General features: G+C 43.1%; 1 protein-coding gene across 8 annotated transcripts in view; it reads right to left on the reverse strand.

Annotated features, from left to right (window-relative positions):
• VIT (vitrin) overlaps nt 1-25,203 on the reverse strand; it is a 56,557-nt gene that overhangs the window by 16,322 nt on the left and 15,032 nt on the right. For 3 of the 8 annotated variants that reach the window (XM_033011074.2, XM_033011071.2, XM_033011072.2), the window contains exons 2-12: nt 24,932-25,001; nt 22,973-23,038; nt 21,799-21,970; nt 19,706-19,839; nt 15,414-15,491; nt 12,417-12,497; nt 10,444-10,650; nt 9,728-9,778; nt 4,762-4,800; nt 4,604-4,660; nt 3,879-3,941 (exon numbers count right to left, since the gene is read on the reverse strand). In XM_033011074.2, coding sequence (XP_032866965.2) covers nt 3,879-3,941; nt 4,604-4,660; nt 4,762-4,800; nt 9,728-9,778; nt 10,444-10,650; nt 12,417-12,497; nt 15,414-15,491; nt 19,706-19,839; nt 21,799-21,970; nt 22,973-23,038; nt 24,932-24,962 — 979 coding nt within the window. In that variant the 5' untranslated portion in view covers nt 24,963-25,001. The remainder of the gene's footprint in view (nt 1-3,878; nt 3,942-4,603; nt 4,661-4,761; nt 4,801-9,727; nt 9,779-10,443; nt 10,651-12,416; nt 12,498-15,413; nt 15,492-19,705; nt 19,840-21,798; nt 21,971-22,972; nt 23,039-24,931; nt 25,002-25,203) is intronic. The other 5 variants (XM_033011076.2, XM_033011075.2, XM_033011073.2 and 2 more) reach the window with 4 other exon arrangements.

A 25,203-nucleotide genomic window follows, 5' to 3' on the forward strand; every position in this document is an offset into this window, starting at 1 on the left:
GGTGAACCACAGTGTAGGTGTGGAAAAAAGTCATGGGCTTGCCAGTGTCCACCAGCCTAGTGAGAGCCTTGTCCTTAGGCTGCCATCCCAGCGAGGAGCTATCAGCTTCTCTTTGGGGGGGAGACTTGTTACATAAGACAGGTGGCTGAATAAGACGCATGGTATCCCTTAGGGTAGGAGGAACCCTGTCACGTTTCATTGCTAAGGTGATTTTTACAGACCTCTTTCCCCCCTTAGGCTGAGCACTGCTTAGACGCCTTGTGAAGAATCTGAAAACTGAGGAAAGCAAAGGGCTGAGAAGTCAGTCATGATACGCACAGAAGTTTTGCTGTGATTTTTTTCTTAAGAGGAGAGTGAGGGTGAAGGAAGGGCAGGCCTGGGTGTCGGGGAAGGAAACAGGAGGTAAGACAGGAGGAATATTCCTAGTTTATCATCCACCTAGGCAGGTTCATTTGCCAGAATTTCATACATCCCTCAGCAGAGTCATGAGGAAACAGCAGTGACCAGAGCCTATGGGTGAGGGTTGCAGAGCAGGAGGACCCTATCTGTAGAGATCAGCTGGTGCTCATTTGTTGTCAGAGTGGCCAATGCATGCCCTGAATGCTGTTGCTGAGATCAGATTTCAGTGAAACCAGCTTGTGAGTAAATAATCTCAAAAGGTATGCTTCACCCTCCCAGGGTGGAGAAGCATCCAGTGACTGCGAAAAGATTCATATAAAGCCACTTCTAAGCCTGACCAGCTGATAAAAAAAAAACAGCCAAAGAGCAAATCATGAAGAAGACCCCATACTTCTTGAGTCTTCTGTACAGATATGCTGCTGTGTGAGTTGCAGTGGAAAATGTGCTTGAAGCAGTAGGAACTGCATAGCAAGTGGAACCAGCTGAGGAGCTGTGCAAAGATCTGCCCATCTTTTCTCCATAAGCAGGAGTGTGAGCTGAAGGATGCAGAGCAATGGAACGTGCCTGTTCCACATTTCACAGGTTTGCTTCTGCTGCCGGCTCATTGCCAGGGACTATTCTCAGATCACAGGCTCCTCTACCTCCTCTGACTGTTTAAGCTCAAAAGTCAGACAGATGCTGATAAAGGAAAACACTGCTTTTTGACAGTACGAGCGATGCTGAACCTTTTATAGATTCACTTTTCTCAAGAACTACTTCAACTCAGATGACCTTAGGTGCTCTAGTCTGTCCAAATCTCTATGGGTGAGAGCTTTCTACTGCTTCTTTGAGCAGTCTTCTCATGGCTTATATCCTTTTAAAACTTTCTGTGGTGAGAAATCCCCTGTGTTCTCCTTCTTAGTGAAGAAAAGCACCAGATAAGTACCAAGGATTTTGGGCAGCTGGCTGCAGATATGTAGAATATACAGCTTTGAGTGACCTGTAAATCCAGGCAAAAGCTATATTTCTTGCATATAGTCCTAGACACATAATAAAGAAAGTTCTCAATGAAATGCATATCTGAAAGGGAAGTGATTATTATAAGGAGCTAAGGCTTTTTTTTTGTTTTGTTTTACACTTGATGATGCCTATAAAAATCAAGGGTTGATTTTTAAAATACTCCAAGACTGGTCTTAAAAAAAAAAAAAAAAAAAGATACTACCACCACAACTCTTCAGTATAATTGTCTTGAAAAAAATTCTGGGCTAAGCGAGTATGGGATTTCAAGAGAGTTACTGTACATTGTCAAGAGCTTGGAGCAGTTGGGACCTTCTGGAAGCTGCTCAGGCAACTGGTGTGTTGGTGGGGGGTGATGTCCCAGCACACCCTTTTGTTAACCTGAGCCGATGAGAGGAAGTTCCTCAACAGCCCGGCCAAACCTGCAGAGCTGATTGCTGTTGTTCAAAGAACACTATGCATGTGCTTGATAGAATCAAGAAAAACCAACCTTCCCTTTGAAGAAAGCATGGACTTGTTCAGGAATTTACTTCTGATTGTTAGAAAAATTGGCTGCTTGGAAGCAACGCGTCCCATCTGCCAAACTCTGGGCTGAAGAAAAGATCAGGACTCATTGGGAATATGGTGAGTGTGTGTTTGTGGGTTTTTTCTTTCTTGTTTCATGCTGAAGAAAGCAGAATCATTCATGATGGGAAACTTGTGCTTTGTAATCACCTTCAGGGGGACCTTAAGGTGCCTTAAGCAATTAGGTGGGGTCAGACTCTGACTTCGGTTTAAACAAGACTATTCACCTGCTTCTCTGGCAAAAATCAGGCTAGCCTGAGAACTAGCCATCACATCCTTTGGTCCAGATGTTAGAGTTATTCTCATTTCAACCCTGTCAGGAAGGCAGGTCTGCCACCCCAGACTGTCCCCACCCTACATGGGGTGTCACGTAATTAGTGCATTGCCATGACCAGCATGTTTACAGGCAACATATTTGCTCTGCTGTTCAGTCCTGGAAAATATTGCCTCCCTGTCTTCCCTCTAAAGGTGGGCACTGGATTTTCACAAGGGCAAAGGGAATCAGGGAAGCACAAAAAATGTGAGATTAGAAAGAAAGACATGACGGTGACATTGATATGGCCAAAAAATATGAGAAAGACAAACATGGATGGAAAACAGAAGGAAGAGGAGACTGAAAAAAGGAGGGGAGATAAAAGAGTCGAAGGAACAGAGTAAATTTTAGGAGGAGGAGAAGTGTATGCATTTTAAATATGCTGCAACAAGATCAACCAAAAATTGTCATTTTGATGGGGAGATTGCTGGGTAAACTTACTTGTCTAGTATTATCCAGAAAGTCCTACTGCATAATAATATCCTCTAACCTCAGTGTCAATGGCCGTATTGATCTCCCCTGCTGCAGTACTCCTCCTGTGCTTCCCCACTCTCACCAAAGCCCCCGGGGGGGTTTGGTTGCCCATGGTTAGCTCTGTTGCCTTGGCCCAGGCTTGGGCACAACGGTGGAGCTGTGAGCAAGGGCTGTGTGTGAGAAAGGGCTGTGGGAAGCGTCCGTGGGGCCTCCACCCCCACTGCTCGGGGGAGAGTATGTGAGCACACACCCTTGCCTTTGCTCCTCAAACCTGTGCCTAGTCTTGTACCTTGCTATCCTGATCCTGAGCTTGCCTTGCTGGCCTGGTGTCCTGCCTCAGTTGGTCAGACCTGCCCCATCACAGGGGACTTGCCTGGCTGCCTGAGCTGTCAGCTGGCCCTGAGTACCACCACCAGAACCCCTCTGCTCTTCTTGTTAAGGGTTTGTGGTCCTTGTTGGTGAGGGGCAGCACTGCCTGCCTTGCTGCCAACCTGGCTCCCATCCCTCACAGTGCTCTGGCTGCTCCTGGACAAAAGTCGTCCATGAGAAATTTTGCTGTCCCATCAAGGGAGAATTAGTGTTTGTATGTGCGCTGAGTGCTCTGGAGCCTCAGGAGGTTGCCGATGGCCTTGCAGAGGGCCTGCTGATTGGTCTGCTTGCTGAGGAAGGATGGTGAAAATTGCACAGCCAGGGAGGGAGGAAGGAAAGTACAGGTGCTGTTTTTAGCCTCAGTATTAAATGCAACCTCTATGGTCACCAGCAGCCTGGAGGCTCCTGAGAACAACAGGAGCAGAAGATTTAGCTCAATCACAGACCTGATAGGCTACACAGAGCTGTTTGTTTATGGCTTTTTTTTTTTTTTTTTTTCTCATTTTGACTAACAAATAAGGAAAATTGCAATCACTGCGGTACATGTTGATTCCCACGGCCTCAAACAACAGCTCGCCAGTGACCGAGCTGTCCTTTGCCTTTCCCATTCAGGGAGCTGTTAGTTGGCTTTCAGTGCATGAGGCTTGCCCTGGTCCTTCTCCAGGACACACAAAAATGATCTGCATCACTGCTTGAGAGCTGATTTGGGGTTGCTAAAACTATGAAAGAGAGCAGAAAATCTGCCGCTAGCAATCTTGCTCACCTAGGTGGGCTGGAGAGCCGGCAGCCCTCTGGAAGGTGGCAACAGGCTCTTGGCGCTGAATACCTGCGTGATCCGACAAAGAGGCGAGAGGTTAGACACCGGTGGGTGAGGAGAGAGAAGCACAATCGTAAGGGATGAGGTGGCCCCAAATTGTCTTTCTGCACATGTTTTCAAACCGAAAGGAAAAGGAAGATGGAAACTATGGATTTAAAATCAAGAACTTAAAAGCTGAAAGAAGTTGGCAAAAGCAGAATAGTTTAAATGTTAGTAGGTGCTGTGAAGTGCAGCTATTCACTGGTGCACTGGAACAATTGGTATTGGATCCTGGGATGATGATCATGATCAGGGCCTGGAAACTGAAAGCACGTGTCTCCTCTTGGGGTCAGGCTTTCAACCTCGAAACCTACACACACACAAAGTTCCCCTCACTTTGCAACAGCAAATGTTGCAAAAGACTATTTAAAATTGTTTTAGAATACTATTTTGAGAGCAATTCTAAGTTTAGTTATTCCAGTTTCATTTTTTTCATAAAAATTACACTATTGTCATGCATTTTTTTCATAAAAATTACACTATTGTCATGCAACAACCAGTGTGATATCTGCTTTCACTGCATCCTGCTGTGGTTAGGAGTGAAAAAAAGTGCATTACTGCATGACTTGGTAGATGTGAGTGGTGGAACTAGCTATGGGGAGGCATTAGAGAAGGGACTGTAATGCCTTTACCTGTACTGGATCGTAAAATATTCCTGTTACTTGCAGAGGTGGAGATGCCCCTGAACACTTTGAAAATATTGTATTGGTTAGTACGTGGAACTTACACACAAGGTTTTCTAGCATTCTAGCAATACAAATATACTATTTATTATTAATTTAAGACATACCTGTGTTCTGTCCTCTTCCTTGTGCAGCCTGAACCTGTCCTATGTAGACCAAAATGGAAAAGTGTGATTTATACAATGTTTGATTCAGAACTACTGCTACCTGGCTTTTTCACTGAGCCTCATTTTATAGCTGTCACAGTTAATGGTTCATATATAGACAGTTTTCATTAATATACTTTCTCAGATGTTAACTATATATTTTGGGCCTCCTTAAAAAAGGATTGCCTTGTTCTGTCTGTCATATAGATTAGCCCAGTTAACATTCCCTTTAGTTATGAATATTACTTGTACAGGTCTCTGGTCTGCATTTAAAAGGTTTGTAGTTACTGCTGCGATTTGCTTTCCTTTATAACTTTCCTTCTCTCACTCACACTGGTTATCTGTGTTTATTTCTATTTCAGTACCATCCAATTGTGCTGGCTGTGTGAGGAAGGTTAAAAAAAACCCCAAACCAACAATCCAGACCATGTGCTATGCTTTCCAAAGAGAGTGAGTGGATACAAACAAGCAGGCAGACTGTAAGTAATGAGACAATGAAAAAAATAATGTGGGAGAATTCATGTGTCTGAAATGTCTCCACCATGGTCTACACAAAAGGCTTTTTTAAAGGTGGTTGGATTATTGAATTCCCATTGTTCAAAAATACTAAGGGCTGAAAGCATTTGCAGCTGAAAACCACATCTTTCATTATGCCTTTCACTTCATTAATTATTCTTAAGAAGCTCGTTAACAAACTTTTCCTTTACCAAGCCTTTATTCATTAGTTTTCCCAGAAAGGCTAATTCCAAAGCCTGGTGAAATCAGTGGGAATGTTCTAGCTGACTCCTGTGAACACTGGACAGTGGCCTGTGAGATATTTTTATCAAGAAGATATCATAAATGAGACCATTTTGATTGGCTATCTCAGAAAACAGGAATTACTGCCTCTTGGGAACTTGATATTGCAAAATGAGGTGACAGCAAATGGCTTATGTTTGACACAAACTTGAACCTTTGCAGGCCACTGGAAACCCTTTGATGGGATTTCTAGGAGCTGTCCTGAGAGACCTTGTAAACTCCAGATGCCAAAGAGATTGTGTTTAAGGAAATAACAGGCTTATCTGACAAAACTGGCAAGCCTTTTAAACTCTATAGGCTTGTAGCTCTGGCTCCATACGGACCACAGCTAGCCCAGGTTGAATTTTCAGGCTGTGGAGGGAGAAGTCTGTCTGCAGCAGTGTTGTTGTTGTATGGGGTTGTGCAGGGCATGCTTTCCACGTGGAAGATCAGTACGTGCCAAAGAGGTGGAAAAAAATTAACACTGAACCTGAAAGCTCACCTTGTTTCAGGTTTGCCATAACTGAGCCAAACGTGTGTATAACACTATTTACAAGGTCAGTAGAAACAGAGTGCAAGAGGGTAAGAGAGAGATTAGCTCAGTACCAGAAATACTTTATGCCACTTTTTTAATGAATTAACCCTACCCTCCACACCTGTGTTAGCAACATGGATTTCTCCCTATGCTCCTTTTGACTGTGCTGGGCCTTGGGGCTATTCCCTCTTGTTGTACCTGCCAAAGGTGTGTTACAACCGTCCCTGCAGTAAGCTCCTTTCTGCCATGTTTTTGCTCTCTGGGGCAAACACAGTGGTGGTAGAGGGGAAAAAGTTGGAATTGCACTTCCATGGTCTGCAAGGCTTGTTCTCCCTTCAAATCTGAGATACCAGTGAGCCTGTGGCATGTGAATGTGTTCGTTAAAGTAGAGCTCTGTGCAAGCTGGAGGCTGAGGCAGGGCTAGGAGAAGTCTGTCAAACTGGGGATGGACAGTCACCAGGTGAATCCCAAGAGCTGGGTCAGAAATGAAAGCAGTAGAGTAGAGAAATCTTGACTGGAGCGTGGAGGTGTGGAGACAGTAAAGGATGTGGACAGCAGAGAGAAATGCAATTTGGAGTGGACTTTGCAAATGGTGGGAACTGATTTGAGAAGGCAAGCAGCTACTCTGTGCACAAAACATGCCTGGCCTCCTGCAACTTAGTCAGCACTTTTGATGGGCTAAGTAGCCAGGGTTAACTTGTGGGGAAGCCAGCATCCAAAAATAAACTCTAGCTGTTCTCCCTAGTGCTGGGATGGAGCACTTACCCAGTCTTTCCTGAACGCATGAGTCCTGGTGGTCTGGTGCTGCTGGAGAAAAGCTTTCAACGCTTTCTTTAGCACTTACACTACTGTTGTCTCCCTAGTCTTATTTTTTTTTTTTTTTTCCCCTCAAACTTTTTTCTTTTTGCTGCTATAATAAGCCGCAGCTGGGGATGAAAGCAGTGTAATGTACAAAGGTAGGCAGCGCCCGGCTTGGAGTCCCTGTCTGCAAAGAGATGCAACCATTGAGCCAGGCTGGGCACAGAGTGCAAGGCAGTGCTTTGCCTGAGGATGCCCAGGCTCTCGCTGCCTGGAGCTTGGTTGCCAGCTCGGTGCCTCAGTGTGGCACCGAGGATCATGACAGGGCTTATGACTGCAGTGCTCACAGAAGATCTGGATTTATTCGCAGTCCTCATCTAGGGTCCAAACAGCCATGCAAGAAAGGATTGACTGAAGAGCTGGGATGGGAGAGGGCAAGTGAGTTTGTGGCCCTTGGGAGTGTGCTTGGTTAACTGCTGTTGGAAAGAGGCAGAAGCCATCATTGTGCCAGAGCGTGGCTGAACATAAAGTTGTGCCCAGAGCAGGGGAGAGTTTGCATCCACTTTCAAAACCCACTGCCATTGCTGCTTCCCCCTCAGGATTGTTCTTTGCCACATACCACACCGGTGAAGGGCTGCGCTTGCTAGTAGGGCAGATAGATAGGAATAAGCTGTCAAATGTCATGCTAGTCACATCTGTGGGTTTTCATTTGGCAGTTTTGCCACATCAGGTCTTTAAAGCAGGGTGGAGCAGAGTCTCAGATATTTTTCCTGTTTCTATATCTTTGACAAAAGATAAAGGAGAAAGAGCAGGAAGAGCTAGGACAAATGAGTTATGCCCCTGCTCTGGTGTTCTAATCTGCAAGTCCTGCGTTTCTTTTGCCCCTGTGAACTTTTGCCAGTACCAGTGGCTGGAAATGGAAATGCTGGAGCTAACAGCAGCCACAGCCATGCTCATTCTGACTGTGCTCTATTTCAAGGCTATTTACTTTTGAGGTGTCTTTTGCAGGCAAACTACCAATGCCCTGTGAGAGGTAGATCTGTGACTCCCTGTGAGCCAAGATGGACAAGAGAACATCTGATTCTGTCTGGTTGAGCCAAACCCTGGTTAAGGCCAACAGCACAATCAGAAACTCTGGCCTGAACAATAGGAGTCAGTCCTAAAGGCTCCTCAGACAGAGAAAACATAAACTGCTTTGTGTATGGTCATGACTTCAAAACTGTATTTGTACTTTCTGTATTTTTTTTTTTTTTTTTTTTTTTTTTAGCCAGTTATTCTCTATTAAAATCAAGGAGAGCTCAAGAGAATTCATGAAGCAAGTTACCGAGTACAGGTATACTGGACCTGGTTCTAGAAATGAAGTCTGTGAAATCAGAAGTATGTCTATACCACTCCTCCAGCACACAGTAACCTGTCTCTTAAGTCTGATCACTTTAATCTTTTGGGACTTAATTTTTGTTTAGAACTTCAGTAAAGAAAATTGTGAAGAAAGGTGAATCCAAATTACAGCGAAGTGATCAATGAAAGACTTGAAAAAGTTAATGGTTTTTGGTTTTGTTTTTGTTTTTTTTTTTTTTTTTTCATTTTCATTTTTTGACTAAAGGTTCGGTCTTATTAAAGACAAATACAACCTTCTCACTGATTTCAGTGGTGCCAGGACTTTATCATCAACGTGCATCTCTCACTGACTGAGGAACCTCAAACAGGGTTTCCTAATTGTTAGTAAATACAATACTGGCCTCTTCTGTGCTCAGCCTGTGGGAATAGGAAATAGAAAAGAAAGCAACAAGCAGGACCCAGTTTACAGGCACATTATGTACCAAATAATGCAGATTCCCACTGAATTTAAATCCCTTTGAATTGTGTTGGCATTCTGTAAATCCTGCCAAACACATACCTGCACATTTGACTCTGTATGATTAATCCCTCCAGCCCCTGCCCTTATTCCAGGCTTGCAGCTAAATTTGACTTGATGATGCTTTCCCTCAAGACCTGAAGTGCCCAAAAGATACCTGCGTTGCCATGTGCTTGGCTCTGAATTCCTTAGCAGCAGGGATGGCCGCAGTTATGTATGTGAGAGCAAAGCTGAGCTCAAGGCAGTCAGAAATAGCAACAGAGAATGAAACTTAATGATGGCCCAGCTCCCTTTTTACTCAAAAGCAATCATATCCCCATGCTCAGAAAGTTGCAAACAGTTGAAAATATTCTTCTTTACTTGGCTGCACAGCTGAGCAATTACACATTGCACAGGAAAACACCTCTACATACTTGCATTGCAGGCTGTGGACTGGAATGGGATCGGGCTTCTGGATCAAGATGCAGAGCTCTGAGCAGCCGCCACTCTGCTGTCAATAACACGAGTGGCATGCCAGGAATAACATCACATTTATTCCAGCCTCAGAACCACAGCCTGAGGTTTTAGAAAGACCACTGGTTTCATATAAGTCAGCATTTAAGAGCTCTCAGCCCTTAGATGGTTATGCAGCTGTCTGCATCACATCTCTTACAACAAAATCAAGTCTCCCTGTGAGAGGGTAAGACAGAAGGAAGGGAAACACGATTCAAACAGCACAAGCTTTGTCTCAAGTGTTGCAAAACCCAGCATTTGTCAATGCTGAAATGTGCAGATATTCACTAGAAAGGCTTCCCCAGAGCTGTGGGTGATCAACATCTCTGACAAGCATCTGGATTTCAGCTTAAACCCAGACTTAGAATCAGTCATTGAATTTGCTGAGGCTTGAAAGGTTATTGAATCCTTGCTGCCTTAAAATACACTGTTCTGCATGCCTTGTGGCATACTTACTTCACCATACTTACTTGATGCTGCAGCTACCACAGATGCGTATGCTGGGTGAACACTGCTAGAACCTAAAAATAAGAGATTTTAATTTTCATCTATTGAACAAAAACCCCCCAGTGTTAATGAGTAGGGATAAACAGAGAAGGAAAGATTGAGGAAAATCAGGTGTGCAAAAATCATATAGGAATTCCTTCACAGTGTTTTAATCTTTAAAATCCAAAAGCTGTTACAAAAAAAAAAAATGTATTACCACTTTCATTTATTGAAAGTTATCACAAAATTAATTCTAAAGTGAGTCTTGACCTATTCGTTGAACTCTCAGTCCAGACATGAATCAAAGAGCTATTTCTTGACTCCTATATCTGAAAATCATGACAGCATTTGGGTATGGGGAGCTTACTCCCACATGAATCAGTTTATCTGGCAATATACTGTAAGTAAAGATAAAGACTAGTCATAATTTTGCTGCAGATGAACTCTCATCTCAGAGAATCTACATGTTTATGTTTCTGAGACACACTAATTTTTTATGTATCTCAAAGGCACAGCTCTAACTCCAGCCCATCTGCTGGAATTAATTTTTTTATCCACTTCTAATATTTCTACATTGAATTACTGAATTCACGATCCACTCAATCATGATATATTCAGTATTCAGCCACATGTCTTCTTCCTTACATTTTAGAAAGCTGTAGGTCAAGAGGAAAGCAATGCAAAAGGCCGTGCTACTGACCTATATCTCTGACCCTATGCGGTCCAGGCCTAGTCTTGCCCGCAGCTGTAGCTGTTGTGGTTCTGGTTGTTGCAGGCGTTGTGGTGGGCTTTGGCGTTGTGGTGGAAGGCTCCGTTGTCGTGGGCGTCGGGGTTGGGGTTGTGGTGGCCATTTGTGTGGCTGGCGTCGGCACCGGCGATGTCTGATACTCTTTGCGGACTGCGTCCCCTGTGGGAACATCGACACGATCGCTGCAGCCGGCTGTGTGACACGTGTGGAAGCATCATTAATAGTGCTCACTGTTCGAGGCGCTGGGGAGAACTGGTGTCCCTCCTCAGGATGTCTACAAACACCCTCATCTGTGGGGCCGTTAGTGCCTTCGTTGCCGTGTGGAGGTGTGACGCGGTATTACGCCGCTCTCCAGAGGGTGCTGACAACAGCCCGTTGCAGCATTAGAGTTTCTCCTACACTTTTCTGCTTTGGCCAGGAACACCTATCAGCCTGATAGATGTCTCAGACCTATGAAATGGTTCAACCAGTCAGTTGCCGTTTCTGTTTTGCTGTCATCTTTTCTCTAGTGTAATTAAGCAGTTAGAAAGTCCATATAAATGGAAATGAACTGGCATCTGGTAATAAAAGGTGGCCATTCTGAGTCATAGACCAGAATAAAATATGTGTCGCCCACCACAGCACTGAAATGCTTTTGGCAGAAAGACAGCTTTTGGGTAATGGTGATCTGGGGAGCAGGTCAGAGCTGGAGCAAGGAGTGTTAGGGCTTCAGCTGAGGGGAGTGGGGAAGATCACCACCTGGGAGCTGGTAATTTCATCTAGCTTTGACTCATCTCACAGTTGCCACTACTTTAAAAGTGTATCATCTGTTGTGAGAACAGAGACAATTCTAGTTGCAAAATTTTCATCCTAAATATCTTTATATGAAATTGCTAACATGCTTACAGTTCCTTCAAGTCTTTGTCTCAAAAAAGATCCTTCACCATTATCTTCATCTATCTACAAAATTTGCCGGAAAATATATTCCTTCTTCACCTCAGCCTTGTTCCTCCCCTCCCCATAGCCCTGGGGATGGTCTGACACACTGTGTACACTGAAAGGGAATGGCGTGCAGCCTATTCATTGCTGCACAGCACAAGCTTGTATTTTATTGCTGGATGTTCTCCTTTTGGAAAGCATCGTCGTGAAACTGTCTGGTGGATTAATTACCACCTAATGCTAGCCAGTGAAAAACTCAGATCTCAGACAGTTTTAATGGGATAATGCTGAAAGAGAGCTCAGAAGGAAAACAAAACAACTCAGCTGAAAACATCAGTATGAATGGCTCCTTTTGGGCTGAATGGAGCCCTGCTCCATGCTGCTGCACTAAAAGGGAGAAGACCGAGGACACAGTGAGTCTTCTCCTGTGCTGCTGGAGCGGGGAGCAGGCACATCAGCTGGCTTGATACCTCAGGCTGCACGGAGCAAGGAAGCTGGGAGCTGTCAGTATTAGGAGAAAACCCAAGGAAGCAACATAGTAAGAGCAGAGAAAAGTTGTTGCCTTGGTACCTGTTGGCTGGGTTTCTGGTGGAGCCTTGGACACAAGAGGAGGGCTTTCGAGGGCTAGTTGTTCGCAGTGCTCCTGTGGGCAGGCTGCCCATCTCCCTCACAATATCTTCAAAGGGTTTGCAGAGCACATGCCCTGCACTGGAAATTGCTGGGAGCCGTAGTGCAGGCTTTGGAAGTTCATAATGTCTGAACTCACGCAAAGCGCAGGCAGAAATCAGACTGAGAGGATGCCCGCTCTTCTCTGGATTGGCACGTGCCTGCCAAGCACCGTTGCAAGCGCTCACGTAATGGGGTTGGTTTGGTGGGAAACAGGATGTGTAGAGGAGATTGGATGGGGGAGGTAAAGCTGTATGTCAAACTGCTTCCTATGAGCACCTGCAGGCAGTTTAGGCTGGGATGAATACTGTAAAAGAGCACCGAGATCCCCCAACCCATACCTTGTTCTGATGTTTTTTCCGATGCATTAGTGGTATCTGCGCTCTTTGTAGCTCTTAGGTCTTGCTCTGTCTTTCTAGGCTCTGAAGCAAATTTAAGCACGTTAGGAAAGACAGCTCTGGAAGAAAATAATTTAAAGTCTCCTATTTAGAGATTATCAGTCCCTAAAGGAAGGCATCCCATCACTTGGCATTAAGTAGGTCTGTCAGTCTAATCAGAGCTTTCTTACCAAGTGAGAAAAAGTGATGTCTGGGTGCCTCTAGAGAGTAGTGACCCCATATTTTCAGTGCCAAATTTAAGCATTTTTACTGTGCAAAAGCTCCTGCCAATGTCAATAGAATTTGTGAAGTGAGCAATAAATATGGAGTTTTACCACTAATAAACCAATACTCCTAAGATTAATGCATCATGCTGTTGATTTTTCCTTTGAGTAGCAGTGTGAACTGAGAATCGGTGTCACGCTGTGTGTAGGGTGTCTGCAGAATACCAGCTTATGTGCAATGTTTCAGTCACTAATTCACATTCAGTTGTAGTTCTTTCTTGCCTGACATTGTCAGATCATCATGGGACGAAATCCTGAATGCCACGGCCTGGCTTAGAAGGAAAAGGGAGATTTTTTTGGTCCTTTTTTTCTTCTAAGACCCAAAGCCATCAAAGTACTTGGAATATTTCTTACAGTTCATTTACTGTTACTAAAGAATCTGCCTCTGCTTTTATGTCTGACTGAGTATTGGAGGATTTTGATCTTCCATTTTTTTCTCTTTAACTATTTTGACAGCATTGACCTATTTGAAAAATTACACCAGGGTTAATGGTTTCTTTAAAAATTGCATTATTTTTTTAAAACAACATCTTTTGATTGTTTTTTCCAGCAGTGAATAGTTACAAATTTGGGAAGGTTCTTCCTGCTGTGCCCAGCATTTGGGAAGCACTATAATCACCAGCAGCATTTAAAGGAATGTCAGGCACCATGAATCTCCGGTGTCCCTGGGATGAAGACCAAAACTGCATCTCTGACAGCTGATCAGGTGTGAGGCAGGATTTTTTGTTAGTCTGGGTGCAAGTGAGTGTAACCCTTAAAGGACTGCTTTTACCTCCTAGAGATAATGGGTTTAAGTATCCAAGTGAACAAGATGGTCTCTATAATTTAAATCAGAAGAAAAAGGTAGTTTTTTAAAAATTAAAAAAGATGTTGGAAATCCTCCATCACAAGATGGCCCCAGCACAGTATTACAGAGATTTTTATCTTACAAACAAGCTATTTCTAACAGAGTAGAGCTGAGATGGCTGGCCCGAGGTGGCAGGGCTACGGAGGGCTGGCAGTGCCAAGCGGGCCCCAGGGCAGATGGACTGTGACCATCAGATCTCTTTGCTACTTGTGGGGCAGGGCTGGGCAAAGCAAGGCAGTAGCACCCTCAAACACTGGGTTTGATGTAACAGTTATTATTTTCTCCTTTGATCATCCCGGGTTTTCTCTGCATGAATGCACAGTCTTTGTTGCTAGGATCCTAACATTTTCATTCACACTGTTTAATTCAAGAATAAAGTGAAGGAAGACACTTGCATCTTTGGTTTGCTGCAGGAACAGGCTCCTGGTATTTTGTTTGCATGACTGAAATGTGGCTTGGTGCTGCTCCCCATTTCTACACTGATTCTCACATAATGTCAGTTTTAGTACTGGTAGAAGTCGTTGCTTGCAGCCTGCTGATCTCTACCCGGGCTATGATTGTCCCTGGTCTGGTGTGAGATGTTTGGGCTGATACTTCAAGTGTGGAAACGATGAGATGTTGTTTTAGTAAACGTTTCTTAGAAAAAGCCAAGATTGCTATGATATTGCCTCCCTTGTAGCAGTGCATAATATTTGGGCCAGTAATGTCTGCATACCTGGTCAAGTTATATACAAATCTGTACCTATTTGATTGTAAATGCAAAGGTATTTCAAACTAAAGTCATGACTTTGTGGGATACGTATTCAGTCTAAACAACAACAGCTTTTACATTTAAATTTGCCTTTGTGCAAGTAAAAGCCTAAAGATGGGGAAAGAGCTCTGTACTCTGCTTCCAGGGACCAAACAGTAATGTATGGGAGAAGAGCAGGACTCTAAGTAACTTCTGTGTGGCCTTGGATGGATGAACCCACTGACAGGCATTTGAGGTCATGGAAAAGATACAGCACATTTTGTTATGCCACAGCTCACAGTGGATAAGGCCAGAAAGGCTTAGGCTCAGCAATCAGAAGAAAAGCTGTGATAGTGAAGTGTGGTAGTAGGAGACATTCGTTTTGTTTTCATTCACACCTCCAAGAAAGAGTTTGATCATTACACAGTTGTTACAGGGGACACAAACAAGTGTCATTTTAGTGATAGAGGTGCTTCAAGTGTACTTGAATATCATCTACCACCTGGTGTAAGACTTGGTCAAAGACCTCTGAAAACAACTAAATTATTTAAACTGAGTTCAGTTGTACGGAATAGGATGCTGACCAAAATGGTTATACAGAGTAGTTCCTTATCATATCATCCTTAGCTACAGCTGCTGTGCATTGCCATCCATGTCATTAGTATTATATTACCATTTATTATTATACTGTCAACACTGAATATCCCAGAAGATAACATGAATAACATTTGGAGAAAGTCAACACGTATAACCTCAAATGATTTCATATAATCAGTGCAACATCATACTCCCTAACAGATTTAAAGCAAGGGGGAAACTACTCAGTAATAGAAGTCTGTAAAACATGGTATGACCAAAAAAATAGAAATTGTCTGGGATAATTTCCATATGCTTAACATAAAAAATACCATGAGGGATCAGATGACATACTAAGGGATGCATTTACTTCTGACTTTGAATAATTATATCTTTGTATTACACAAACTAAGGGATGCATTTACTTCTGACTTTGAATAATTATATCTTTGTATTACACAACTGAGAAGCTACAACAGGTAGTTGTGAATGGATGTAAGGGAAAGTTAGTCACAATTACTTGCCTGATTTAACAGCCGTACTTTTTGAAGAAGAATATTCAAGAGTTGATGGATATGTCACACCTTTTCTTGGCTTGCCCTCTACAAAAAAATGCATTAGAAAGCATCACAAAATGTTCTAAGTTTTCTTGAAATAAAATTCTCATCTAATGTATGTGTTCAGAATCAGATCCCGCTTCTTTACTGCCCAACTCATATTCTTGAAGATTTTTTTTCATCTGATGGAAGAATCTCAAAACCATGCCACTAAAAATACCAATGCCCAAATCCAGCATCATGAAAAAAACGTTAGAAAGCGTGAAAACACAGTCCTGGGAAGGAGTAGAAGAGATCAATTAGTTCATTCCTTTGCAATCGAATGTTATTAAGCATAACGGGGCCGTTCCTGAAGGACATCTGTGTAACCTGTACTTAAACCCACAGCTTCCTTAGGCAGCCTTTTCCAGTGCCCAGCTATGCAATTGCCTTAGAAAGCATGTTTGATGTGGGATTCATTTCGGCACACACACAGCATTCTTCTCTGACCTCACTTTTGCAAGATGCCATTTCTGGCAACAGTCTTTTGCAGTAATAACAGTGAGAGAAGGCTGTGCTTGTGTGTGGGAACACATGGTACCTATAGTTAGATCTAAAATGAGGGTCCTGTCTTAAAACAATGAGGTGCATTTCCCAGTTAGGCTTTAAACCACAAATCTTTTCAGTGCTGCAGCAGGTGACATCTCTATTGGTACATGTGGCCATGCAATTCTATCTCGTAGGGCAGTTTTTATATTCCCACATATCGCTGAATGAAAAGTGTTGCAGAGAATCCCAGTGTAGGGAAGATTGCTCTGGCCTCTAGGAAGTGGTGGATGTAGGACTTCTGGACCCCGGTGACTGTCTCTAGAAGTTACTGTGCTCTGTCATGCTTCTGGACCACCTCGGGTGATACCTACCTCCACCTCCTGAAAAACCTGGGTCATGATGGTGATGCTAGGTCTGCTCTCCTTCATTCTCTCAGTGGATTTTTTAAGAGGATGTATATGGCACTGCGAGCGTGTCAGTTGTCATCCTGGGTGGTCAACACAGAGACCACCAGCACTGAACAGAATTAGCTGCTACAGGCTGAGCCACTCGTGGGAACTGAGGGCTGTTTCCCCTGTGATGGCACACAAAGGAGGGTATATGCCAGAGGAACTGGTCCTCTCTGTGCAATGACATCCATGGAGCTGGAGAGGCACTGTCCTTTGTCCCTTTTCACGTCTCTACCTCCTTTATTTTACTTATCTCTGAAATTTCAGCTGTCATTAAAAAACCCTAGATGAAGAAGTTAGCCTGAGGTACTAATGAAACAATGATGTAAGGAGCTGTTCCATTTCTCATTTACAGTGGTATAAACTGAGAGCAGCTCCACTGAAGTCAACACAGATCTGCCAAAGACCAGAGCTGGCAAGTTAGCATGAAAGGACAAGCTGGAAAGAGCTTCCTTCTTGTCCTCGAGTCTCTCACGGAGGCTGGCCTAAGGGAAGGGCAGCAGGTTTTCACATCCACTTCCCCCCAGTGCTAAAACTGGGGTCAGGAGCCAAGTGAGACTAGGGAGCTCTTCTGCCAATTTGGTAAAAAGATGGAAAAGTTACAGGATTGCAGATGATTTCTAAACGTGTTTCTTTAACCCTGACCGATGCAGAGTTGTCAGGTATGAGTGGTTGGTACATGGATGCATTAATAGAGTAATAATCTGATTTTAGTTTAGAATATTTCTGTGCTAATCTGGTTTCTAATGTAAACTTGAAGCCCGTTGCTGTGCAAATAATCTAGCTAGCATGAGGGCTCCTGGGCTCTGGGATTTTTGATCAACGTTGACTTGCCTCCTACATTTGACCAAGTGGTAGGTCGGAGGCCTGATCTGAATGTGGGCCTGCTCTCTGTAGCAATGGTAATGTCTTCTTTATTGTCTGGAAAAAGTTACATCTACGTTGATGTTTGCTTTATGTACTTAAAAATGGGTTTACATGTGGGCTGAAAACCTTAACTTCTGGCCATTGAAGGACGGGCTATGGTGTGGTGGCTGCTCACCCTCTCATGCTTATTTGTGACTAGAAAACCCAGAGGTTTAGGACTGTATTTTCTTAGCCTACTAGCTGCAAAACTCCCACTAAATTGAATGGAGTCATTCAATTGAATGCCAAGTCATTTCAGTGCTTGAAAGTGAATACCAGCAAATTTGCATACCTCCTGGTGTGCTGGCTGCTTGAATCCCAGAGGACAGACCTTCCCCACTGCCCCTAAATCACACCACTTCATTGCCTGCGTCTCCTGAGGATTCCTTTTCTGCGCTCTTTTGTGCAGATGCTCATTCACAAGTTAAACATCACAAACTCTTGGTGACGATATTGTAACTAGGAATAAACTGTTGGCACATTTCCAGGGTACAGTATTGCATACGGGTCTGTTCTGCTGAAAGGGAATTCGGCTGGAGAATAAGGGACTCAGTTCAAGCTCTAAAGCTGTCCTGAAATTAATGCCTGAGTTGACTTTGTATTTTTATTGGGGAATGCTTTATGCAGCTCTGCCTTTTTATGACTCATAAAAAACCCCCCAACTCATCTCTTTTTGAGAGTGAGATCTGTCTGCATTCAGCCTCAGGCTGCTAGGATTGAATAGCACAGCCTTCCTGGGGTTTTAGTCCTCTAAATTTCTCTCTAAAATTCCCATATTTTCCTTAAGTATACTGAGAGTTTTCTTCCTATTTATGTATGAAATATAATATATGATATGATATGTTAGATTTACACTTGAAGTAGTTTATAAACTAAGTAGTTCCACTGACATCAGTGAGAGCACTCAGCATGTGTAAAATTAAGGGCATGTGCAACAAATCTTATCATCCCTATACATACCCCGATTTCTCATCATCTCCTCTTACAAGTGCTTGTAACTTTCTCTTGTATCTTATTTTATAGTGTCTCATTAATTAAGAATAAAGTTTTGTTATTATAAATCAAAAATGACTACAATTTTATGGGATAACAACTGAGCAGCTGCTGAGGTTAAAAAAATCTTATTTCCCATTTATGTACTAGAATTACAATGTGCTGTTTGTTGGAGAAAAAACAGCAACAAGTACAAGTAGCAATTCAGCTATTCCAGGAAATTCCTACTCATCCAAAATAAATCCTTCTCATAATGTGGTCTGCCCATGGCAGAATGCTGTAAAAAGTGCATCCAAATATATTAATGCAAACTCCAGATGACAGTTCATTTTGGTCAGTTTCTGAGACCTCTTTTGCTGTCCACAAATTTTCACATGAAAAGAACATTTCTTTATTTTTAGTGGCTGTTCAGTTGCTTGAGCCATTGATTTTTCCAGGGATAATGTAGTTAACTAATATCAGTTGGTTGTACCTATCCTAAACCTCCAAAAGTATGGATCAGTAAGAACTGACCCACTGTATGGGTGCAGCAAGAAGTTAGATTTAGAAATTGTATTTAAAGCAATATAAGTTAGACCCTTCTCTCACACAGATAGAATGGGTGCAAGTAGGTTTAAGATAATCTGAAGCTGGTGTAAAGGGTCTCTGATTTACAAAAAAAGTCTGTGAATTTTGTCAGTGAATGCAAATGAGTTGCTGTATATACTATGGGGAGAAAAAAAAAAAAGAATGATCATTAAATTAAGATGGATTTCCTTGCACTGAGTAGATATCAAAACTGTTTGGCTAACAGAGGTGGGGAGAATTCATAACATAGTTGAGAAGTACCAATAGAATTGTTTAATATAAAGTTTGCATAAACACAGTATGGCTGTATATGGTTTGAGATGAGCTGACAGAAGTCAGAAGTTGATTCAGAAGATGCAAACTCTGGTGTAGGCTGAGGATGCTTCAAAAGGCTGAAAAAGGCCTTTTTGCTCCCTTAGCAGCGCTACTTACCAGGATGGAGAGCAAGTGCAATAGGAAGACCTCCCCATCAGTACCGAGGCTTGGATTTTACACGTCAATAGCAGGAGTGAAGGTGCCCTCAGAGAGTCAGTCCTGACCTGTCACCTCCCACAGTAGGCTCAGACCCACGCAGGGCTGAACCGAGCACACTGCTGGCAAGGTGTGTGTCTCTTTGTGGGCTATATAGGAGATAAAAACTGAATAAAAACTGTCTCAGGTGCATTATTCATGCTACAGCTAGGTGAGGTGGGCCCATGGTGACTAAACAGGTCTCAAACAAGTAGGCTGCTTCCCCCTCTGCCCGTTGCCTCCCGGCTGGTGGGGCAGTGGGAGCTGCTGGGGAGGGCAGGTGGCTCCAGCACCCCACCACGGTACCTGACACGAGGAAGGACTCTCTCCAGCGCGGCAGTGACAGGGACCGGACCCCGTTGGAGAAGCTCCCACGGTAACCGGAGTGGCCGGCGACTTTCTGGACGAGGATCTTCCCGCCTGCGTTGTCGATTATACCACTGTGGGGGGAAAACATGGTGTCTGAAGGGTGGAAATTTCCCCCCAAAACTTAGAAAGTGTTCAACAATGCAGGAGGTACGAAGTGTTCACTTTTACCTTTAAGCCAGGGGCTGCAGTGGAGCTGTGACACTACTACTAAATCTGCTGCTAAGAAATATTTGTGCTTCTTCCATACAGAGAAGAGCAGTGTGTTACGAAATGCTGTTGGGATCTCTTTGCTCTTCCCATTGATCTACTGGTCCTGTGTTTAAGGCTGACCTAGTTGCACACAAGAACAAGCTACTGCCTTCGTTAAAATTCCTACATACTTGATTGAATGACTGAAGATACAGGGCGACATACTCAGGAGTTTTCAGGCCAACCATGTGACAGAAATACAGATTTGAGGCAAACTTCTCACTCGCTTGACTTCTTATTTTGTAAAAAAATAACGTTTTCTTTGAGTTCTGGTATGTGTTATCTGCAAAAAACACTAAGCCTGGTTCTGTCCTCGGCCTTGAGTAAACCAAACACAATATTGCTGGAAACTGCAGAAAACCTGTCAGGCTCCATGTGCGGTACACATTAAACGGTGTTTGACATATGATGCAACATGTATCTGAAGACAAACAGAAAACTTTCAGTGTGTGCAACCTGCTGTGGCATCGTTAGGAAAGCAGGCAAACGGGGAAGTGACTGCAACTCAGAGGGGTGGTAGGACTGGTAGTAATGACACTGTGCAGGAAAATGAGTAATGGGAAGCAAACAATGGTGAAGACTGTGTTAGAGCTGTAGCTTTCTCTGCTGAATGCAAGAAGCTGCTGGTAAAATAGCTGTAAGGAAAAGAAATTCACTGTCTGAGGAAATGCAACATATAAGATATCAAAGCCAAACCCAGCTCGTAAATGAGGAAAATTGAAACCCTCGCTGCAACAGTACAGGCAGCCAGCATTTGAACCATGGGGGAAATTGCAGCCGCTATCACTGTGTTGTAACTTCCCTTTGGGACGGGCTCTGTGTGCAGAGACAAGCAATTTCCATTGTGCAGTAGTATCTGAAGGAAGAACCTGTCAGTGACAAGCCGGCCTCCTGGCCGTGCTCTCCCCAGCGAGGGGCTGAGCAGCCGGGAGGTGGCAGCCCCAAGCACGCAGGCTCCTCAGCCGCCGTGCTGCGCGGTGCTTGGGTAAGGCATAAAGTCCCAAAGCCTTAACTGTTCAACTTTACTCAGGATCCCAGTTGTTTCACAGAACTGGAAGCGCTGCAATAGCTCAAATAATTCCAAGTGAAGTCAAGTTCTCAATCAGGCTTTATAAATTCCTACTGCATCTTCAGCTGAATGCATCCTGCTTCTCCATCCTGCCTACAGTTACGGCGTGTTTTAGTTGTGAAGTTATTCTTCACTAAAATTTTATGCACGTTTTTACATGGCTAATAAAACTCGGCAAAATTAGTGCTATAAAATTTATATTATACATTTTCTTGTCCGGTGTCCTTTTCTGTGGCAGGAAAGCACATTACTCAGCCTTTGATGTCAAGGACAGTTAAATTCAAATCTGGAGAACTAAAACCAATTCCCGAAGTAGGAGAGTTCTATGCATTCATCACTGATGATCTCCCTATTTTTTTCTGAAGCTTTATTAGCAACAGCAGCTCCATCCCTATCTTCCACTTGAATAATAGTACAATAGCAATTTTCTATGCATTAATGAGAGATCTTCAAATCTCAAGACACTTCTCCAAAAGTTGAGAAATAATCTTCAAACACAACTGATTTCAATAGGAATACAGGACTGGTAGCACTTTATAAGATTGGATTCATTGCATCATACATGGCCTTTCTCACAGGTTTTCTACTGGAACAGCAGCCTGCAATCAAACCTACAAGGCAGTGGGATCTTTAAAGGGTTTGAAAAGCTGAGAGCTCCCCACACTAAAACGACAGTTTTTTCTGAGTGTCTTGCTCATTTAAACTCACTCACCTGTGAATTGCAGCGTTGCACACACTGGAAAAAGAAGCATAAATGTCTGTGCCATAAACACGGTATTTTACATCTTGACATCCAGGAGGGCATTTTGCAATGAATTCTGGATTGATTATCTTCCCCGCCTTGACATCACAATCAATCTGAGGTACATCTGTGAGTGAAAAAACTTAGTAAAGTCAGATTGAATGTTTTCATAGCTGAGACATCTTGTCATGAAACAATGAGTAACTGAGTGCCAGGGAAGCCCTCCTCTTATGCCTTCTCATCCATGGTTTGGGGATACGAGACGTGTATGTATATTCTGCATCTACAATGTAACACATAATAACCCCTATACTGAGGGATGTGGCTGTAACTAAGGATGGAATAAAGAGGCCTGAGGATATTTCTGACCTCCAATGTTTGCTTCTCTGAAGGAAATGTCCATTATGGCACTTTGCTGGAGAGAAAGAAATGTAGTCACCCAGGCTGTGGTTAACATGTGGGAATGGGGTGTAGAAGAGGTGGCTGTGAGTCAGGACTGGGAAGGACTGTGCACACACAAGGCAGATGCTTCCCAAGGCCCCTGCTGTGCTCATGTAGCTCCCTGCCATCTATAACGCCAGGCTGCAGCCACAGCCCATTATCTTGTCCTTAATTTTTGAAACTATTTGCGGGGTATAATTTATTTTGACCAAGGGGTTTAAGTGTGAGTTCACAACCTCGCAGCAGGCTTGTTTGTCAACTAAATGAGCAAAACACTCTGTGGGAAGAAATACTCTTACAGCAGTATGGCTGAAAGTTATACATCTTTGTGCATAGGACACGCACAGCTTGTCTCATGCTAATCAGCTACATATGCTTTGTGTTACGGCAGGTCCGTTTCACATAGTTCTCTCTCTCTCTGTGAAAACCTCAGTGCTTGCTTAGATCCTTGTGTGGTACCTAATGACCTATGAAGACACATTTTAGTAGTGAAGTACACACTTTCCCCTTTACACACGTTCAGTAGCACGTGCTTTTCTTAGTGATTTGATTTCAGTAAAAGAATTTGTTAGTTAACATGTGCTCCCATTGACTCTGCAGAGAGTTATGAAGAATTACCAGAATATAACCTTACTTTGCACTTTTTTTATGCGCCAGACATGTCTGCTGTGAAGCAGCCAAAAATACTACTGGGACCACTTACATAGCTTAGCTTTTTTTGTCTTCTTTGTGGCTTCCTTAGCTGCATATGTACATATAAGAAACACACCTAAAACAAAGAAAACATAATATCAGGAAAAAGGGTGAATGTCAACATCAGTCATCATAAGCTCCTGTGCATGAGTTTTCCCAAATTTGAATCAACAGGTTGAAAACAAGAAATGTGAATATTCTCAGCTACAGCTGGTTTTCTACTTGTTGGTTAACTTCACAGTCAAGATGGCATCTACTGTGGGGCAGTTTTTTGAAGGGGATTAAAGATCAGTTCAGCTCACACATTCATCTGTGGAACTCACTATCAAAAGATGCAATTGAGTCCATAGGATCCAGAAAACCATGAAAGGCTCTAGTATTTCCACAAGCAGTGGAAACTCTTTGTAATTGGTGTGATACAGATGTCAGTGAAACAACATGCTCTGTGCATAAAACAACTGGGAAGTTAGGGAGAAAAAGATCCTTCTCAGTAGCCCGGTAGGGAAGTTATCCTGTAATCGTGAGTTGTGGCACTACTGGTGGTAGCGGGTATGGGATACTGGGCAGCTTTATGGACTGTATGAGGTTCTAGTGTGGAATGTTCCAACATCCTGTCCCGGGAAGGGCACTGATTTTCTTCAGTAAGTAGAATTATAATTTGAAAAGTGTAATAATAGTAAAAGAGACATATATTTTTATGTTAAAACATACATCACAATATATGTATGTAGCTTTCCTTGTCGGGTTTACTTGCTAAGTGCATGACGAACAAAACCTCTTAATTCTCTGTGCTTATTTTCTAACCACTATATTATGGTAATTAATAACTTCATTACAAGTATCTTGACTTTCCTATTCACCTTTCCCTTCTCCGAGCTTTCAGAGGGAATTGAAACTCTCTATGATGTGTTGGCTGATCTGCTCATCATTTATTAAGTTAATCTTACTAGAAAATTCAACAGCAGTCTTATTTCTTTCATGCTCTTCTCCCCCTAGACTGGTTGCAGAGAGTTTGCAGACTTAATCACTCCTAGAATGTGCTCAGAAGAAAAATCAGTCTCACAGTGTCTGAAGTGACAGCGTATAGATGCAGTATTGAGGCTTTTTTTCACTGGTGCAGTTGTGTAGCCAAGGCAAAACTATAGTTAGAAAAAAAAAGGAGAGAACTGGTGGAAAATAAAGTGCAAAGTCCCAACAACATGCAATGCTAGGGCATAATTTAATGGGGAGAAATTAATTTGGTCTCTTAGTAAAGACAGAACAACTACCTAGGTAGCTATGAATTTGAACTAAGAGTGGCTATCCTGCCAGACTTGAGGAGCCCAGTTAGAGGGAATATTGCCTGAGAATATCACAATTAAAGTCATAGAGCACTGTTAGGCTACATGGTGGCTGGATCTCCATCAAAGGGAGACATGTAAGTAAGATACACTAAGAAATCATGCTTGATCAACCAGAATGTTCATGTGAGATGATTTGCAAATTCTGGAGTCTCTACATATTCCCAAAAAGCAAAAGCAAGATCCTGTTTGATTGCCAGGGGAAAGAAAATAAGACACATCTATAGCCTCTTTCTTTTGGTACCTTCTTCTTCATGGAAAGAGCAAGAACACAGAGGAAAACTGGGAAGGGATGCTCACATGTAAGAAACAGCTGGTTTTCATTTGGAGGGAATCTTTACAATTCAGACAATTTTCAGGCCCAATTGTGCCACCTGATATGGACTACATGCAGCTGGGCATGTACTCACAAATCTTTGTAAGTAATTAATGCCGTTTCTATGCCAAAGTCAAGAAGTTTGTGTAGCCCGTTTCTGAAAAGCTGTGCCAAGGCTTACTCCTCCTACAGTTGAAACCTTCATCAGCCATGGAATCCAAAGTGAAAAGAAGAAGCCAGCAGCCACTGGTGAGCCAGGACAGGAGAGTACAAACCCACAAACTACTAATTGCAGCACATCAACTGTACTTACCAAAGAAGGTTGCAATGACTGTGGCCTTCATGGTGAGTAAAGCAAAATCTGGGTGTGTCACTAAGGAGCACTGAAAAGGAAAAGAAGAGTACATCAGGCTGCATTCAGAGGTATCACAGATGATGATGGAACAGCGGGGGAAGAGGCACTCTTCTCCAACCTTTCACAGTCCTCACATGCTGCATCCTCTTCTCATGCTTTTCAGAGCAGATGATGTCCCCAGAGGAGATGGTGTTGTGCTGTGGCACTCTCACGGACTAATTTTTCACTTC

Source organism: Tyto alba, unplaced genomic scaffold (genome assembly GCF_018691265.1).
Source record: "Tyto alba isolate M040663 unplaced genomic scaffold, T.alba_DEE_v4.0 Super-Scaffold_16, whole genome shotgun sequence".
NCBI lineage: Eukaryota > Metazoa > Chordata > Aves > Strigiformes > Tytonidae > Tyto > Tyto alba.